This window comes from Ornithorhynchus anatinus, chromosome 3, assembly GCF_004115215.2.
Source record: "Ornithorhynchus anatinus isolate Pmale09 chromosome 3, mOrnAna1.pri.v4, whole genome shotgun sequence".
NCBI lineage: Eukaryota > Metazoa > Chordata > Mammalia > Monotremata > Ornithorhynchidae > Ornithorhynchus > Ornithorhynchus anatinus.
This window is the reverse complement of record NC_041730.1, coordinates 15,000,461-15,020,690: the sequence shown is the minus strand read 5'-3', so window position 1 is coordinate 15,020,690 and position 20,230 is coordinate 15,000,461. Positions and strand designations below refer to the sequence as shown.

The 20,230-nt window shown below is 49.3% G+C and overlaps 1 protein-coding gene across 1 annotated transcript in view; it reads right to left on the bottom strand.

The window, feature by feature from the left end:
- The window catches only part of MACROD1 (mono-ADP ribosylhydrolase 1), a gene marked incomplete at its 5' end in the record, with an annotated part of 291,267 nt that extends 271,501 nt beyond the window's left edge, over positions 1–19,766 (bottom strand). The window contains 3 exons of the mRNA XM_029059976.2: positions 2,860–2,976; positions 4,459–4,560; positions 19,661–19,766. Coding sequence (XP_028915809.1) covers positions 2,860–2,976; positions 4,459–4,560; positions 19,661–19,766 — 325 coding nt within the window. The remainder of the gene's footprint in view (positions 1–2,859; positions 2,977–4,458; positions 4,561–19,660) is intronic.
- Positions 19,767–20,230: the final 464 nt, after the last annotated feature.

The window sequence follows — 20,230 nt, the reverse complement described above, 5'->3', positions numbered from 1 at the left end:
TATTATTATTATTATTAGACTGTAAGCTCATCGTGGTCAGGGAACATATCCATCAGCTCTGTTAAAGAAGCAGCATGGATATAGAAGATAGAGCACAGGCCAGGGAGTCAGAAGGACCTGGGTTCTAATTCCGGTGCTTCCATATGTCTTCTGTGGATCCTGGGCAGGTCACTTAACTTCTTTGGGCTTCTGTTGCCTCATCTGTAAAATGGGGATTAAAGAGTGCAAGCCCCTTGGGGGACAGGGACTGTGTCCAACTCGATTAACTTGTATCTACCCCAGCACTTACAACAGAGTTTGGCACATAGTAAGTGCTTAACGACTACCGTAATAATAATTACTATATTGTACTCTCCCAAGCACTTAGGACATTGCTCTGCACACAGTGTCCAATAAATAGCCACAAACCCTGCCGTCAAGGAGCTATGTCTGTCTCCCCCACTCTAGACTGTGAGCTCGGTGTGGGCAGGGAATGTCACTTGGTATTGCTTCACTGTACTTTCCCAAGCATTTATTACAGTGCTCTGCACACAGTAAGTGCTCAATAAATACGAAAGAAAGAAAGAAAGAAAGAAAGAAAGAAAGAAAGAAAGAAAGAAAGAAAGAAAGAAAGAAAGAAAGAAAGAAAGAAAGAAAGAAAGAAAGAAAGAAAGAAAAAGACTCCATGCTCCACTCAAGAATATCTGGGCCAGGGACAGGGTCAAACTTGCCTTATACCCCAAGATCTACCAAGCACTCAGTACAGCAGTAATAATAATGTTAGTATTTGTTAAGTGCTTACTATATGCCAAGCACTGTTCTAAGCGCTGGGATAGATACAGGGTCATCAGGTTGTCCCATGTGAGGCTCACAGTCTTAATCCCCATTTTACAGATGAGGTAACTGAGGCCCAGTGAGGGAAGTGATGTCCACAAGCACACAGCTGACAAGTGGCAGAGCCGGCATTCGAACCCATGACCTCTGGCTCCCAAGCCCAAGCTCTTTCCACTGAGCCATGCTGCTTCTCTGCACACAGTTAGCACTCAATAATTACTGATGATTGAATCACTGATTGACTCTTCGGGGTCCATGCTACCTCCTCAGGTCAGTGAGGGGAAAATTAGTATTTCCTCTGCCCTTTCCTCTCCCCCACCCTCCAGCCTATTGGGAAATGCTGTGGAAAAGGAACCCTAAAGCCCACTCCCCACCTAATAATAATAAGGATGGTATCTGTTAAACCCTTATAATGTGCCAAGCACTGTTCTAAGTACTGGGGTAGATACAAAGTAATCAGGCTGTCCCACGTGGGGCTTCATGGTCTTCATCCCCATTTTACAGATGAGGTAACTGAGGCCCAGAGAAGTGAAGTGACTTGCCCAAAGTCACACAGCTGCCAGGTGGCGGAGCCGGGATTAGAACCCAGGACCTCTGCCTCCCAAGCCAGTGTTCTTGCCACTAAGCCACGCTGCCCGAATCAACCAGTAATCTCCCACTAGACTGTAGGCTCATCATGGGCAGGGAACGTGTTTGCTAACTGTGTTTTAATAATAATAACCACGGTATTTGTTAAGCGCTTACTACGTGCCAGGCCCTGTACTAAACGCTGGGATGGATACGAGCAAATCATATTGACTACAGTCCCTGTTCCGTTGGGGCTTACAATCTCCATCTCCATTTTATAGATGAGGTAACGGAGGACCAGAGAGGTGAAGTGATTTGCCCAAGGTCACACAGCTGACAAGTGGTATCGTCCTCTCCCAGGCGCTTTACAGTGCTCTGCACATAGTCAGAGCTCAATAAATACCAATGATTGATTCCCAGCAGCCTAACATTCGTCCCTCTAAAACTCTCGGTACCCTCGTCCTCACGGCAACTTCTAGGCAAGGGGAGGGAGAAAGATTCGTCAGCATCACCGTACCGGCCAGACGCTCCAGACGCTTACCCAAGCACTAAATTCCATCCTTTCCCTCCCTCCCGCTGGAGTCAAGGAACATTTGACTCCCTTCCTTCTCAACGGAATCATGGGCAGAGCCAGCAATCGGGTTTTTGCAGGAAGGAGCCGTCTCCCATTACCCAGACTACCAGAAACTGCCGAATCTCATATTGCCCCGTTCCTCCGCCGTCTCTTCAGTCGGTCAGTTGTATTTACTGAGCGTTTACCGTGCGCAGAGCATCATATTAAGAGCTTGGGAGAGTGCAATACAACAATAAACACACACATTCCCTGCCCACAACAAACTTACAGTCTAGTGGAGGGAGACAGACATTAATAGAAAGAAATAAATGACAGCTACGTCCGTAAGTGCTGCGGGGCTGAAACGGGGGAACGGATAAAGCGAGCAAGTCGCGGCGACGCAGATGAGAGTGGGGTTGGTCAGGGAAGGCCTCTTGGAGGAGCTGGGCCTTCAATAAGGCTCTGGAGATTAAGGTGGAGAGAGAGCGGCGGGTGGAGGGGGAGGAACAGAGAGGAATCAAACCAAAGGGAAGGAGAGGCGCCCCCCGAGAAGCCTCTTGGGCTCCCAGCGGCCTCCCCGACTCCTGAAGCTTCGACCCAGCATCCTGCATTCCTGGCAGGGACCCGCCAACTCTGTGCGCTTCTCATTTCCCTTTCCCCTCAGGCTAACGCGCTCCAGACGCTCAAGAGCGGCTCGGGTTTTACTCCCCTGACCCGGCAGGTCAAGATTCCGAGGGAAGCGGAGCGCTCCCGGCTGACGGCCCGCACGGGGCCTGGGCTGACTCTGGTCCGGCGCCGGCAGCCGCTTCGGCCCCTCGCCCTCCTTCGCCGCCCCTTGGCCCCACCGGGTCAGTCTGGGGCGAACCGGCGCGGGCCGGGGGGACCGAGGAGGCCCCGGCTCCCTCGGGGAGCAGCCTGGCTCTGACCTGCATTGACGATGGCGTCCACCTCCAGCTTGGTGATGTCACCTCGAAGGAGAGAGATTTTCTCATTCAGTTGTTTGTCCTTCTTGTACTTGGGCTCTTCCACCTTGGCCTGCACCCCTGGAACACGCACGGGGAGGCCGGTCGTCACCCCGCCGGCTCCCCTCCTCCCCGCTGCCACCCACCCGTCCCGGCTTCCCGCTCCCTGAGCCCCCCGACTCGGGGGTTACGCTCGGCCCGGTCCCGCCTGGAGACCCTCTGGACGCTGAGGATACCGCTCGCTCCCCTCCTCTGTGGACTCAGTTGTACTCTACTATCCCGAGTGCTCAATACGGGGCAGGGGAGTAATAATAAGTTCAGTAATAATAAGTGCTCGATTATTATTACTAATAATGATAACGGTATCTGTTAATAATAATAATGTTGGTATTTGTTAAGCGCTTACTATGTGCAGAGCACTGTTCTAAGCGCTGGGGTGATACAGGCTAATCAGGTTGTCCCACGTATGGCTCACAGTCAATCCCCATTTTACAGATGAGGGAATTGAGGCCCAGAGAAGTGAAGTGACTTGCCCACAGTCACACAGCTGCCAAGTGGCAGAGCCGGGATTCAAACCCATGACCTCTGACTCCCAAGCCTGGGCTCTTTCCACTGAGCCACGCTGCTTCCCCAAATGTGCCCAACCTGATTACCTTGTATCTCCCCAGCACTGTTCTACGCTCACAGTCTTAATCCTCATACTATGTGCCTGGCCCTGTACTAAGCGCTGGGGTAGATACAAGACAATAAGGTTGGACACAGTCCTTGTCCCACCTGGAGCTCACAGTCTTAATCCTCATTTTACAGATGAGGTGACTGAAGCACAGAGAAGTGAAGTGACTTGCCCGAGGTCACACAGCGGACAAGTGGTAGAGCCGGGATTAGAACCCAAGTCCTCTGACTCCTAAGCCCGGGCTCTTGCCACTAGGCCGTGTTGCTTCCATTTGTTGGCTCCACCTCTTGTCTGCTGTGTGACCTCTGGGTAAATCACTTCATTTCTGTGGGCCTCAGTTACCTCATCTGTAAAATGAGGATTAAGACTGTGAGCTCCAGGTGAGACGTGGACTGTGTCCATTCTGATAAGCGCTTAATACAGTGCTAAGCGCTTAGTACAGTGCTCTGCACACAGAAAGCACTCAATAAATATGATTGAATGAATGAATCCTGATTGCCTTGTAATCAGGGCATAAGAATAATAATAATAATAATAATGGTACTTTGTTAAATGTTTACTATGTGCCAAGCACTGCACTAAACTCTGGGGTGAATACACGTAAATCGGGTTGGACACCGTCCCTGTCCCGTTTGGGCTCATAGTCTCAATTCCCATTTGACAGATGAGGTAACTGAGGCCCAGAGAAGTGAAGTGACTTCCCCAAGGCCACAAAGCAGACAAGTGGCAGAGCCGGGATTAGAACACATGACCTTCTGATTCCTGGGCCCGTGTTCTATCCGCTACGCCATGCTGCAGTAAGCGCTTAACAAATGCCATTTTTTAAAAAATGAATAAATACCACTAATGATGTTTCCTGAGTGGATTTTCATGGGGCAAAAAGGCCTTACCTTTTGCGGTCTCTTTCCAGGTGGGGATTTTCTTCAGTCTGACGAAGTCTCGGCAGAAGTAGTGCTCCTCTCGCTGCTTGTCACTCAGGCCCTTCAGGAAAGCTGCCGGGGGGCGGGCAGAAAGGATTCCATATTGGGAGTTTCGAAGGGACAGACCCGCCAGCCATCGCTACCGTGAGGGGGATTTCCCGATCCCATCGTTACGTCTCCGTAATGTATGCCTTCAAGTCAATGTCTGTCTCCCCCTCTACACTTTAAGCTCGATTTGGGCAGGGAATGTATCTACCAACTCTATTAATTTAGCCTCTCCCAAGCACTGAATACAGTGCTCTGCACCTAGGAAGCGCTCGATAAACACAATTGATTGATTCACAATCCTGCTCTCCTACTATGCCATTTCTGCCCAAGAGCTTTAAAACATAAATATCTTTCTTCCTGACCTTCTTCCTGGGAAACTAGGGCATAGGAATAATAATAATGATGGTGTTTAAGCGCTTACTATGTGCCATGCACTGGTAAACACTGGGGTACATACAAGGTAATCAGGTTGTCCCACCTGGGGCTCACACTTTTAATCCCCATTTTACAGATGAGGTAACTGAGGCCCAGAGAGGCGAGGTGACTCGCCCAAGGTCACACAGCAGAGAAGTGGCGGAGCCGGAATCAGAACCCAGGCCCTTCTGGCTCTGTCTGCTACTCCACACTAGTTGCTGGGGGGAAGGAGGGTGAGGAAGAGAAGATTAATTTTCCCACGAGGTCAGTCGTGCTGTTCGGCTCCAAGCTAAGACCTTGAACAGTTATAGGAATTGGAACTCCTGGGGTCTGTTTCCAGTCATGATGATGATGGCATTTGTTAAGCTCTTACTAAATGCCAAGCACTGTTCTAAGTGCTGGGGCAGATACAAGGTCATCGGGTTGTCCCCTGTGAGGCCCACAGTCTTTATCCCCATTTTCCGGACGAGGTAACTGAAGCACAGAGAAGTTAAGTTGCTTGCCCAAAGTCACACAGCTGACAAGTGGCGGAGCCAGGATTAGAACCCAAGACCTCTGACTCCCAAGCCTGGGCTCTTTCCACTAAGCCATGCTGCTATCTTAACCCCTGCCTCACCCTCTCCCTCTCCGCAACTAGGGATCCAGTTCATTTTGTTTGTTTGTTGGATAGTACCTGTTATGCGCTTACTATGTGTCAAATACTGTTCTAAGCCCTGGGGAAGGTACAAGTCAATTAAGTCAGATACAGCCCCTGTCCCGCTTGAGGCCCATAGTCTTAAGTGGGAAGGAGAACAGGTATTGAATCCCCATTTTACAGATGAGGTAACTGAGGCCCAGAGAAGTGAAGTGACTTGCCCAGGGTCACATAGCTAGCAATTTGCAGGGCCAGGATTAGAACCCAGGCCCCCGTTCTGGAGAAGCAATATGGCTTAGTGGATAGAGCACAAGTCTGGAAGTCAGAAGGACCTGGGTTCTAATCCTGGCCCTGCCACACGGCTGCTGTGTGACCTTGGGTAAGTCACCTCACTTCTCGGGGCCTCAGTTACCTCATCTGTAAAATGAGGATTAAGAGTGTGAGCCCCATTTGGGACAGGGACTGAGTCCAACCTGATTGACGTGCATCTACCCCAGCGCTTAGAACAGTGCTTGGCACACGGTAAGTGCTTTACAAGTACCATCATTATTATTATTTCCACCAGGCTTTCCTATTTATGTATCGAGAAACAGATCTGCTAATTTTCCCCAACTTCGCTGTCTTTGAACATGGGCTTTCCAGGTAATCCAGCTCACTCCTACCACTTATAGGTCTAAATTAATAATAATAATAATAATAATAATGGTATTTATTAAGTGCTTACTATGTGCCAGGCACTGTACTAAGCAATGGGGTGGATACAAGTAAATCGAGCTGGACACAGTCCCTATCCCGCACAGTGCTCGCAATCTCAATCCCCATTTTACAGGTGAGGTAACTGAGGCAGAGAGAAGTGAAGTGGCCTGTCCAAGGTCACACAGCAGACAAGTGGCAGAGCCGGGATTAGAACCCATGACCTCCTGATTCCCAGGCCTGCGCTCTATCCACTACGCCATGCTGCTCCATGCCACACTGTTGCATTGTACTCTCCCAAGGGCTTAGGAGGGTGCTCTGCACACAGTAAGTGCTCAATAAATACCACTGATTGACTGCACAGACGAAGGTCAAGGGTGTGGCCTAGTGGATAAAACAGGGGTCTGGGAGTCAGAAGGACCTGGGTTCTAATCCTGGCTCCGCCACTTCTCCGCTGTGTGACCTTGGGCAAATCGCTTCACTTCTCTGTGCCTCAGTTATCTGATCTGAAAAAATGGAGATTAAGATTGTGAGCCCCATGTGGGACAGGGACTGCTACCGTGTCCATCCCAATGACCTTGTATCTACCCCAGTGCTCAGCTCAGTGCCTGGCACATAGTAAGCGCTTATCAAATACCCACAATATTATATTATTATATATTATATTATTATATATTATTTGTATTATATATGATTATATATTAATATAATGCATATTATGTATGCTACTATATTAGAAGGGGCAATTACTTATTTATTCGTATTAATGTCTGTCTTCCCTCTTTAGACTGTAAAACCTTTACAGTTATTCTGTTAATTCTGTTGTATTATATTGTCCGAAGCGGTGCTCTGCACATAGTAAGCGCTCAATAAATACGACACTGATGGATTGGTGGTGAGTTACAAGAGAAGAGTCCTTCAGCAAAACCTCCACCCTCCCCTCCAAACCAGCTGATGGGAAGGCCAGAGACAACATCCCACTTATAAAGAGAAAGAACAATTCCACAGCCTTCGTGAAGATTAGGCAGACATTTGGGTTGCATGAGGATTGCAATAATGGCGCCTTGAAAATCCTCTCGGGAAGCGCTAATGAAGAGTCTAGTTTGGATCCGAGCCCCCGGCACCGTCTCACACTTCTCTGCCTTCCATAATGAAGAGGAAAGAGGAAGACTGCTTCATTATCGAAGATTCTTTAGCGGTCCGTCCCTTAACTCGCGCGCTTCTCTGTCTTCCATAATGAAGACCACTCCATTACTGAATAATCCTTAGCTGTACGTCCCCTGACTCTGAGGAACTCCCTATTTGGCATAGTAAGATTCCCCCTCATTTTTATATTCATCTGTCAGCAGAGGATAGCCTTTTATCTTTAATCGATCCATCCGTGGTCTTTATTGAGCGCTTACCATGTGCAGAGTGCTATACTAATAGTTTGGAAATGACAATTCAGCAATAGAGACAATTCCTGCCCCCAACGGGCTGACAGTCTAGAGACCCCCACAAGTCTCAGATAATAATAATTATTATTATTATTATGGCATTTGTTAAGCTCTTACTACATGCCGTGCACTGTACTAAGCACTGGGATAGATAGGAGGTAACTGAATTGGACACCATCCCTGTCCCGTGAGGGGCTCACAGGCTTAATCCCCATTGGCCAGATGAGGGAACCGAGGCCCAGAGAAGTGAAGTGATTTGCCCAAGGTCACCCAGCAGACAAGTGACGGAGCCGGAATTAGAACCCAGGTCCTTCTGACTCCCAGGCCCTTGCTCTAGCCACAGGGCCACGCTGCTAAACCCAAGCTAGCTGATAAAGATGAAGGCACCTTTCACATATTTCTTTAACTTCCTATGAGAAATGGCCACGAGGCCAGAAGCGTACTTGAAGTAGGAGTTTTATTGATTGATTGATTGATTTGGTGGTGGGTGGGAAGTGTGGAGGACATTAAAAATACATTTTTAGTTTGGGGAGCAAATAGGGCATTTTGCTGTGCAAGGAAACAGATGTAGTTAAAGGATGTTGGCCGTGAATCTTAATAGGCCAACGTGACCTTAGAAAAGACTTCACCGATTCCCCGCCCCAGCTGCTCAGACAAGAGTTCAATAGCCAGAAGGGAATGCATTCAGCCAGAACCATAAAACACCAGCTAACATTAAATGATCTGTTTTTAAAAGTGCCTTCCTGCACTTTCAGGTCACTGCTCAGAGAGGAAGCAGCACTTTACTCCTTTTTTTCTCTTTTTTTTTTTTAAAGTACTTGTTAGGCACTTACTATGTGTCACAGTTAGGCGCTAACTGTAGGGGTTCTTCAAGGGTCAGTTCTTGGCCCTCTTCTGTTCTCCATCTATACTCACTCCCTCGGTGAACTCATTCCCTCCCATGGCTTCAACTATCATCTCTACGCAGATGACACCCAAATCTCCATCTCCTCCCCTGTTCTCTCCCCCTCCCTCCAGTCTCTTATCTCCTCCTGCCTCCAGGACGTCTCCACCTGGATGTCTGCCTGCCACCTAAAACTCAACATGTCCAAAACTGAGCTCCTCATCTTCCCTCCCAAACCCTGTCCTCTCCCTGACTTCCCGTCACCGTGGACGGCACGACCATCCTTTCCGTCTCACAGGCCTGCAACCTCGGTGTCATCCTCGACTCGGTTCTCTCATTCACCCCACACATCCAATCCGTCACCGACGCCTGCCGGTCTCACCTTTACAATATCGCCAAGATCCGCCCCTTCCTCTCCATCCAAACGGCTATCGTACTGGTACAAGCTCTCATAATATCCCGACTGGATTATTGGGTCAGCCTACTTTCAGATCTCCCTTCCTTCTGTCGTTCCCCGCTCCAGTCTATTCTTCATTCCGCTGCCCAGATCATCTTCCTACAGAAACGCTCTGGGCATGTCACTCCCCTCCTCAAAAACCTCCAGTGGATGCCTATCAACCTTCACACGAAACAAAAACTCCTCACTCTTGGCTTCAAAGCTCTCCATCACCTGGCCTCCTCCTACCTTACCTCCCTTCTCTCTACTTCCCAACCCCTACACTCCACTCTTCTGCTGCTCACCTCCTCACTGTCCCCCATTCACGCCTGTCCCACCGTGGACCCCTGGCCCACATCCTACCGCTGTCCTGCAATGCCCTCCCTCCTCATGTCCGCCAAACTCTCTTCCCCTCTTCAAAGCCCTACTGAGAGCTCACCTCCTCCAGGAGGCCTTCCCAGACTGAGCCCTTCCTTTCCCGCTAGTCTCCCTCCCCTTCCCCTCAACACTGTGCTCATTTGTATATATTATTCTCATTTGTATATATTATTTATTACCCTATTTATTTTTGTTAATGAGGTGTATATCCCCTTGATTCTATTTATCTTGATGATGTTGTCTTGTTTTGTTCTGTTTTGCTTTACTGTCTGTCTCCCCCGTTTAGACTATGAGCCCGTCACTGGGCAGGGATTGTCCATATCTGTTGCCTAATTGTACATTCTAGGCACTTAGTAAAGTGCTCTGCACATAGTAAGCGCTCAGTAAATGCTATTGAATGAATGAATGAATGTGTCAAGCACAGTCTTTTTTATGGCATTTGTTAAGCTCTTACAATGTGCCAGACACCGTAGTAAACACTGGGGTACGTATCACGTTGTCAGGTTGGATAGAGGCCCTCTTCTACACTGGGCTCACAGTCTTACTCTCCATTTTACAGATGAGGTGACTGGGGCAGAGAAGTGACCTGCCCAAGGTCACACAGCAGCGGCACAGTCGGGATTAGAACCCAGGTCTTTCTGACTCCCAGGCCCGTGCTCTATCTACCAGGCCACTCCGCTTCAAAGGTAGATAGAAGCTTATCGGGGTAGACATAATTCCTGTTCCACATGGGACTCACAGTCTAAATAGGAGGGAGTAGGATTTAATCCCCATTTTAGAGTTGAGGAAACTGAGGCACAGAGAAGTTAAGTAACTTATCTGAGGTCTCACAATGAACAATCGGCAGAGCCAGTTTTAGAATCCAGGTCCTCTGACTCCCAGGCCTGTGCTCTATCCATAAGGCCATGCTGATTCCTGTGGAAAACAGCTGGCCCGTCAGGCCCAGACAGAGCTCTTGACCCCAGCCATTTCTGGGTCCTGATCGCTGGGCAGAATCAGGGCCGGATAAATTCTGCCCATCTTTCCATGTTCACGAATTTGACAGCTAAGTAAATCACTCTCTGTTCCTCTCATCCCTCCGCCCTCCCCAGTCCCCAACATGGGCCTGGGAGTCAGAGGAGCTGGGTTCTAATCTCAGCTCCACCACATCTGCTGTGTAACCGTGGGCAAGTCACTTTTCTTCTCTGGGCCTCACTTAGCTCATCTGTAAAATGGGGATTAAGACTGTGAGCCCCATGAGGGACAGGGGACTGTGTCCAACCAGATTTGCTTCCCAGCCCTTAGTACAGTGCCTGGCACATAGTAAGTGCTTAAAAAAATACCATAATTTATTATTTTCGATCTCTCCGATGCTCCCCAAATTTGCCCCCACCCCATCTACCCACGATGCTGCCCTCAGCCACGGATTCCATTTCTTTTTTAAAATATTCTTTGTTATTTAGCACAGTCGTTTCTCCCCCACCATGCTCCCCTTGGCCCCCCTCCAGCCCAGCCCCCCATGATCCACCTGGCTTGTTTCCGTTTGAGACGTTTATTTTTAACTCCTCCGCTCCCAAGGCTGTACCTGCCATTTATGTGCTGAGAGCCCCAAATCTAGACCCTAGCTTCATCTGACCTCCCTCCTTCTCTGCAACCTCACATTTCTTCCTAGAGCCGGGGCATCAGAAGGACCAGCGTTCTAATCCCGGCTCCGCCACTTGTCTGCTGGGTGACCTTAGACAAGTCACTTCTCTGGGCCTCGGTTTCCTCATCTGTAAAATGGGGATTAAATCCTAGTCCCTCCGATTTAGACTATGAGTTCCATGTGGGACAGGGACTGTGGTCCAACCTGATTAGCTTGCATCTACTCCAGCAGTTAGAACAGTGCTTGGCACATAGTAGGCGCTTAACAAGTACCATTCTTCTCATTATTATTATTAACCAGGGAGGCCAAGAATCACCTCAACAGGAAGTCCATCATGAACAACGGTGGTGATCATGGCTCCTGCACTGTCTGGTAACTTGCTTGGATGAAGTGGCAAAAGAATCGATCGACTTCCGTCCGCCCGCCCTCCATGGCTTGAAGCATTGATCAACTTCCATCCTTCTTTCCCCGTGGAGCTTAAAGAATTGATCAACTTCCAACCGCCATTCCCTCTGTTCGCTAAACCTTAAAGGGCATATGTGACAGGAAAAACAGAGCAGACAATCCCCTGGGGTCTTGGGTCCTTTCCTCTCTCCCTACACTTACTCTGCCATCATTCAACATAGGTGGCCTTTCTGAGAATTTATGGAAACAGAAGCCCCCCAGGACTAAATACCATCTGGTGTCCTGGGTGCAGGGGGATGGACTGTCTGTTTTTGCCTGTCTACTTGTTTTATTGTCTGTCTCCCCCTTCTAGACTGTGAGCCCGTTGTTGGATAGGGATTGTCTCTGTTGCCAAAACTGTACTTTCCAAATGCTTACTACAGTGCTCTGCATAGAGTAAACGCTCAATAAATACAATTGAATCAATGAATGAATTCTGCATCCTATTCGAAAAGTTAAGTCAAAACATCACAGAATGTGTGAGAGAATGGACTCATCGATAGGTGTGTCAAGAGCAGAGTCCTGGGCTTCTGGCATACTGGGGGTAGACTGAGGTAACCCAGATGCCTTTGAGCGTAGAGAATAACCAAAGGAGGAACTAGTCCTTTGAGAAGCAGCATAGACTAGTGGACAATAATAATAATATTGGTATTTGTTATGCACTACTGTGTACCAGGCTCTGTACTAAGCACTGGGGTGGAAACAAGCAAATTGGGTTGGACACAGTCCCTGTCCCACGTTGCTCACAGTCTCAAAGTAGGGATTAAGACCGTGAGCCCCATGTGGGATGGGGTTGGGTTGTAACTACCACAGAGTTTAGTAATCAATCAATCGTACACTGTTCGAAGTGCCTGGATGAGTACAATATAACAACAGTTGGTAGACATATTCCCTGCCCACAACGTACAGTACTTGGCATATAATAAGCGCTGAAAGAAATACCAAAAGCCATGGCCAGTGGAAAAAACACGGGCCTGGGAGCCGAGGAACCTGGGTTTTAATCCCAGTTCCACCATTTGACTACTGGGTGACCTTGGGGCAAGTTACTTCGCTTCTCCTGGCTTCAGTTGCCTCATCTGTAAAATAGGGATTAAATAACTGTTCTCCCTCCTATGTAGATGGTAGCCCCGTGCGGCACAGGGACTGCGTCTGACCTATCTTGTATCTACCTCAGCACTTAAATACCACAATTATAACTTTTCCTCATCTATATAACAGTAATTAGGTAGCTGGCTTTTAAGACAGTGAACCCTGAGTGGAACAGAGCCTGGATCTGCTCTGATTATGCGGTTCATTCATTCATTCACTCATTCATTCATTCATTCAATCATATTTACAGAGCACCGACTGTGTGCAGAGCGCTGAGTTAAACGCTTGGGAGAGTACAACATAACAATAACCAGATACGTTCCCTGCCCCCAACGAGCTTAGAGTCTAGAGGGTTCCTTAGCAGTGTCTGTCACATGTCAGATGCCAATCCCGGCTCCACCACTTGTCTGCTGTGTGACCTTGGGCAAGTCACTTAACCTCTCTGCACCACAGTTACCTCATCTGCAAAAATGGGGGTTAAAAAATGTGAGCCCCACGTGGGACAATCTGATTACCCCATATCTACCCCAGCGCTTAGAACAGTGTTCAGCACATAGTAAATGCCTAACAAATACCATAATTATTATTCTTATTATATTTGGAGTGATGAACCTTCAGGCCCCCAGAATCCCTTCAGGGCTTAGTCACTCCGCTGCCCGGCTCATCTTCCTGCAGAAACGATCTGGGCCTGTCACTCCCCTTCTTAAACAACTCCGGCGGTTGCCTATCGACCTCCGCTCCAAACAAAAACTCCTCACTCTAGGCTTCGAGGCTCTCCATCACCTCGCCCCTTCCTACCTCTCCTCCCTTCTCTCTTTCTACCGCCCACCCCGCACGCTCCGCTCCTCCGCCGCCCACCTCCTCGCCGTCCCTCGGTCTCGCCTATCCCGCCGTCGACCCCCGGGCCACGTCCTCCCGCGGTCCCGGAACGCCCTCCCTCCTCACCTCCGCCAAACTGATTCTCTTTCCCTCTTCAGAACCCTACTTAAAACTCACCTCCTCCAAGAGGCCTTCCCAGACTGAGCTCCTCTTCTCCCTCTACTCCCTCTGCCACCCCCCTTCACCTCTCCGCAGCTAAACCCTCTTTTCCCCCTTTCCCTCTGCTCCTCCCCCTCTCCCTTCCCCTCCCCTCAGCACTGTACTCGTCCGCTCAACTGTATATATTTCCGTCACCCTATTTATTTTGTTAATGAAATGTACATCGCCTCGATTCTATTTAGTCACCATTGTTTTTACGAGACGTTCTTCCCTTTGACTCTATTTATCGCCATCGTTCTCGTCTGTCCGTCTCCCCCGATTAGACCGTAAGCCCGTCAAACGGCAGGGACCGTCTCTATCTGTTGCCGACTTGTTCATTCCAAGCGCTTAGTACAGTGCTCTGCACCTAGTAAGCGCTCAATAAATACTATTGAATGAATGAATGAATACAGTGCTTGGTACGTAATAAGCGCTTAACAAATAACTTAACAATTAGAACTTGCCCTTTTCATGGGATCTGGATTCCGAGTGAGTCTCCTTGTTGTGGGGGGAATTTGGGGAGCAGTTCAGGGACTGGCCTAACCTCAGTAATTGCTTCCTGAATTTAGTTTCCATTTTTCCTATTGGGTAGACAGGGGTCGGCAGGAATGGAGATAGAATCGCCAGATGCACTGGGCAGAAATCTCCAGCTGAAAACAGCAGACAGAGACAGACCTTTGGACTGATTTGTTTATGCCAATGAACGAGATGATACAAATTAAACCAACTGTGCTCTCCAGGCAGGGTTGGTGTTATTTATTCCTTCAAATGTATTTATTGAGTGCTTACTGCGTACTAAGCACTTGGGAGAGTACAATTTAACAATAAACAGACACATTCCCTGCCCACGATGAGCTTATAATAGAGGGGGAGAGTTTTAAACTTCTGCCTTTGCAAAGGTAGGCCAGTCACTCACACAGACATTCATGTTCACTTTTCCTCCTTCAAACTAACACAGTAAGTGTCATTTTTTCTTCAAGATTTAGAAAGCATGGTAACCACCTTCCAAAATGTGACCGGTCTTCAAATAACCCTGTAAAGCACTCCGCCTGTACAGGGATTTATTATGTAATAGCAAAAAGATGGTACAACTAGAAATAACAGAAACCATACAAACAACACAGTGTTTAATATTTCTTTTCCTCTGGCTACTTCTGCTCAGTTTGACGATGCTAAACATTTTTTAAACTGGTTATAAGCCCACATCACAACCACCCATAGCACCTCTGTCCATAGAGTCTTGCAAAGTCTATTACTAATGATAATAATGGCATTCGTTATGCACTTACTATGTGCAAAGCACTGTTTTAAGCACTGGGGAGGATACAAGGTGATCAGGTTGTCCCACGTGGGGCTCACCGTCCTAATCCCCATTTTACAGATGGGGGAACTGAGGCACAGAGAAGTTAAGTGACTTGCCCAAAGTCATACAGCTGCCAAGCGGCAGAGCCAGGATTTGAACCCATAACCTCTGATTCCCAAGCTCGGGTTCTCCCCCTCTGAGCCACGCTGCTTCTCATTTACTATTTAAGCAGTTCCTCATCCACATATCAGTTTTTCCTCCTATCTGTAATTTTGTTTGTTTCCCTCACTAAACTGTAAGCTCTTTGAGGGCTGGGACTTTGGTGCTTAGTGGCCTAAGAGGAAGTTGAGGGAGGCTGGATGTTGAGCATAAATCGTGACTCGTTGGAAAGAGCCTGGGCTTGGGAGTCAGAGGTCATGGGTTTGAATCTCAGCTCTGTCATTTGTCAGCTGTGTGACTGTGGGCAAGTCACTTAACTTCTCTGTGCCTCAATTACCTCATCTGTAAAATGGGGATTAAGACTGTAAGCCCCATGTGGGACAACCTGATTACTCTGTATCTACACCAGCGCTTAGAACACTGCTCGGCACATAGTAAGTGCTTAACAAATACGAACATCATTATTATTATTATTATTCTAAGTGCCTCCGTTCCCTCAACTGTAAAACGGGCCTCATGTGAGAAAGGGACAGTGTCCAGCCTGATTAGCTTGGATGTACCCTAGGGCTTAGAACAGTGCCTGGCACATAGTAAGTGCTTATTTACCTTAAAAAAAAAGTACAATACAGAGTAAGGGTTTAACAAATAGCATAAAAAAAGGATCTCCCTAAGCAGCAGAACACATTGCATCCATGCCCCCAACCCCACACTCCTCCTACTTCTAAAACCCTGGGCTGCTCAAAGCTAAAGGAGCAGAAAAAATCCCCACCAGGAACAGATGTCTCTCAGCTGCCTGGGGTTGAAGGACAGCAGCAGCTGAGCAATAAAGACAGGCTGCCCTTTCAGCCAAGTTTGTGGCGACCAAGTTGTGGAGCACAGCTCAAGGTGAGCAAAAGGTCAGTTCCCTGATTTAAATTTTTTTTATGGCATTTGTTAAGTGCTTACAATATGCCAGACACTGTAGTAAGCGCTGAATGGTGCCCTGTCTTCTTGGGGCTGGGGCCCCTTCATAAATGCCCGGCTTTTTAATGGTGTTTGTTAAGCACTCACCATGTGCCAGACACTGGACTAAGCGATGGAAACTGTCCATGTCCTACATGGGACTCACGGTCTTAATCACCGTTTGACGGATGAGGTAACTCAGGCCCAGTGAAGTGACTTGCCCAAGGTCTCACACCTGACAAGTGGCAGAGCTGGGATTAGAACCCAGGTCCTTGCTCTATCCTACCGCTGCTTCTCACTAAGGGAAACCACCCCTCTCTCCACCTTCAAAGCCCTCCTAAAATCACATCTCCTCCAAGAGGCCTTCCCTGACTAAACCTTTATTTCCCCTATCTGCCCTCCCCTTTGCATAAAAAATAATGATGGTATTTGTTAAGTGTTTACTATGTGCCAAGCACTGTTCTAAGCACTGGGGGGGGGGAAACGACAAGGTGATCAAGCTGTCCCATGTGGGGCTCACAGTTTTAATCCCCATTTTACAGATGAGGTAACTGAGGCACAGAGACATTAAGGGACTTGCCCAAAGCTAAGGGAGACCATCCTTCTCCCCACCTTAAAACCCGCCTATAAACCACATCTTGGGCCTGGGCGTCGGAAAGACCTGGCTTCCAATCCCAGCTCTGTCACACGTCTACTGTGGGACCTTGGGCAAATCACTTCACCTTTCTGGGCCTCAGTTAACCCAACTGTAAAATGGGGATGAGAGTGAGCCCCATATGGCTCAACCCGACTACCTTGTATCTATCCCGGCACTTAGAACAATGCTTGGCACATAGTAAGCACTTCACAGGAACCATTTTTATCATCATCATCACCTCCTCCAAAGGGCCTTCCCTGACTAAGTCTTCATTTCCCCTCTCGGCCTTCCACTCCACATCGACTAAGCACTTGGTTATGTTCCCCTTAAGCACTTTGATATTCAGCCCAGCATCCAGCTCATATGTAACTCTCCTTATAGTCTAGACTCCTTTCCTGTAATCTCTTTGAACGCCTCCCTGTAAACTGTATGTGTCTTGTGGGCAGGGAACATGTCTACCAACTCTATTGTATTGTACTTTCTCAAACGCTTAGCACTTACTGCACACAGGAAGTGCTCAATAAATACCACCGACTGGTAGAGCGCTGTGCTGCGTTTAGGTTCACCAGGCCTCGTACAGCCCTACCACTTTTCGGCAATACCCAGATAAAGCTCTAGAGATCAGTCAATAAGTAGTATTTATTGAGCGCTTTCTTTGTGCCGAGGACTGGACTAATCACAATAAAGTCAGTAGACATGAACGCTGCCCTCAAGATTTTATAATCTGATAATCTTCTAAACCTGGAGTGGACAGGGATGGTCGCTTTTTACCACTGAATCATATTTTCCAAGCGCTTAGTACAGTGCTCTGCACCTAGTAAGCGCTCAAATACGACTGAATGAAGTAAACGCTCAATTAATATGATTGAATGATTGCATGAATAATCTACAGACACTAAAGTAAATTTCCTTGTGAGCCAGGAACGTGTCTACTAGCTTTGTTATATTTTACTCTCCCAGGCATCTATCACACATTAAGTGCTCAATAAATACGATGAATGAACTACAACATACTGTAAGGTCGTGGATCTACAGTTCACAGGGTGTGTGCGCATGTGTAGGGGGGAAGATGGAGAGAGGGAATTTATCAGGAACTTTTTAATGCCAGATTATTCCCTTCTGGAATACGCGAGAAGGAATCTCACATCCTCACCCTGAGGATGTCTTTCTGGGAGCTGAATGGATCCCTGCTTCTTGAGTGTCTGATGGTAATAATAATAATGATGGTATTTGTTAAGCGCTTACTACATGCCAAGCACTTTTCTAAGTGCCGAAGGGGAAAATAGAAATCAATCTTCAAGTCCCAACACAATGTCACTGACCCGCTAGGGCGGCCCTTAGCAAGGGCAGCAGAGAGGGTGGACAGGATCGGGGAAGTTTGTATCTATGCCAATGCTTAATATAGTGTCTGGCACATAGTAAGCATTTAAATACCATAAACAACAACGGGTGGGGGAAGAGAAGCAGCGTAGTCTAGTGGACCTGGATTCTAATCCTGCCTCCGCCACTTACCTGCTGTCTGACCTTGGGCTTAACTTTTCTGTGCCTCAGTTCCCTCATCTGCAAGTCCCACCGTATTTGTGTATATATCTTTAAATTATTTATGATAAATTTCTTATTCATTTTAATGTCGGTCTTTCCCTCTAGATTATAAACTTGTTATGGGCCGAGAACATGTCTACAAACTCTGTTGTACTATACCCTTCCAAGTGCTCAGAAAGGGCTCTCCACCTAGTAAGTGCTCAACAAATACCACTGATTAATTGCCAAGGTGGGGTTTCAATCCCTGTTCCCCCTCCTTAGACTGGGATCTCCTACTTAGCCACATGTGGGACCTGCTAAACTTGTATCTACCCCAGCACTTAGTACAGTAAATGCTTAACAAATCCCATCCTTATTATTATTATGAGGAGGAGCGGTGAGGGGGAGTGTGGCACGGGGGGTCCCGAGTGGGGAGCCCCACTCTGGGGGGTGTTGGCAGGGGGTGAGGGGAAGCTGGAGGGGGGTTCCAGGGGTACCTGTTAGGGAGGGGGAGCAATGGGGGTCCCTGACACTTACATTTTGCCTCCTTCCAGTGGGTGGAGGTGGCAGGGGGTGTTGGCAGGGGGTGAGGGAAGTTTGGGGTGGGCGGTCCCTGGGGTCGCTTACACTTACATTTTGCCCCCTTTCAGTGGGTGGAGGTGGCCAGGGAGTATCAGGAGTGGGTGAGGGCAGTTGGAGAGAGGGTACCAGAAGTCCCGGAGAGGAGGGGGTAGGGAGTGGGGGTCCCTGACACTTGCATTTTGCCCCCTTCCCGTGGGTGGAGGTGGCTGGGGGGTTTTGGCAGGGGGTGAGGGCAGTTGGAGAGGAGGTCCGGGGGGTCAATGACCCTTACATTTTGCCCCCTTTCTATGGGTGGAGGTGGCCAGGGGGTGTTGAGAGGGGGTGAGGGCAGTTGGGGGGGGTCCCAGAGACAGTGGGGGGGGTGGGAGTGCTCCCTAACCCTTACATTTCACCCCCTTCCAGTGGGTGGAAGTGGCCGGGGGGTGTGGGCAGGGGGTGAGGGCAGTTCGGGGGGCGGTCCCAAGGAGAGTGAGGGGTGGGAGTGGTCCCAACACTTACATTTCGCCCCCTTCCAGTGGGTGGAGGTGGCCGGGGGGTGTGGGCAGGGGGTGAGGACAGTTGGAGGGGGGTCCCAGGGGTGGCTGACCCTTACATTTCACCCCTTTCCAGTGGGTGGAAGTGGGCAGGGGGTGAGGACAGTTGGAAGGGGGGTCCCAGGGGTGGCTGACCCTTACATTTCACCCTCTTCCAGTGGGTGGGTGTGGACAGGGGGTGAGGACAGTTGGAGGGGGGGGTCCCAGGGGTGGCTGACCCTTACATTTCACCCTCTTCCAGTGGGTGGGTGTGGACGGGGGTGAGGACAGTTGGGGGGGGGGTCCCAGGGGTGTCTGACCCTTAAATTTCACCCCCTTCCAGTGGGTGGGTGAGGGCAGGGAGTAAGGACAGTTGTGGGGTGGGGGGTCCGGGGGTCCGGGGGGTCCGGTGACACTTACATTTCGCCCCCTTCCAGTCGGTGGAGGTGGTCAGGTCCACTTTGGCCGCCATGGCCAGGGCGGGGGAGGCCGGCCCGGCCCGCGACCCCGCCCCGCGCCCCGCCCCCACCCCGGGCCCACCCCGACCCCCCCACCTCCCCGACCCAGGGGTCACCCCAGGGGTCAGCCCCGAGGTCACCCCAGGGGTCACGGACCGGACCAGCCGGGCCCACAGCCCGGGCCCTCGGCTCAGCAGGGACATGAGGGGGTCTGGGGGAGGGTCTCTCTGTCTCTCTCTGTCTCTGTCTGGGTGTGTCTCTCCAGGCCGAGGGGGGCCGAGGACCCGAACCCCAACGACCCCCGAAAACCGCCCCCAAAATACACACAGGCAAAGGCCGGGGCCCCTCCCCTTGGCCCTCCCCTTTCTCCTCCTCCTCCTCCTCCTCCCCTCTGCTTCCCTTCCACTTTGGGCCTGTGTGCATCTGCTTTTAGCACTTGCAAGCAGCCTCGCTGCCCCGTGGGAGCCAAGAAAGAAAAGTAATAATAATAATGTTGGTATTTGTTAAGCGCTTACTATGTGCAGAGCACAGT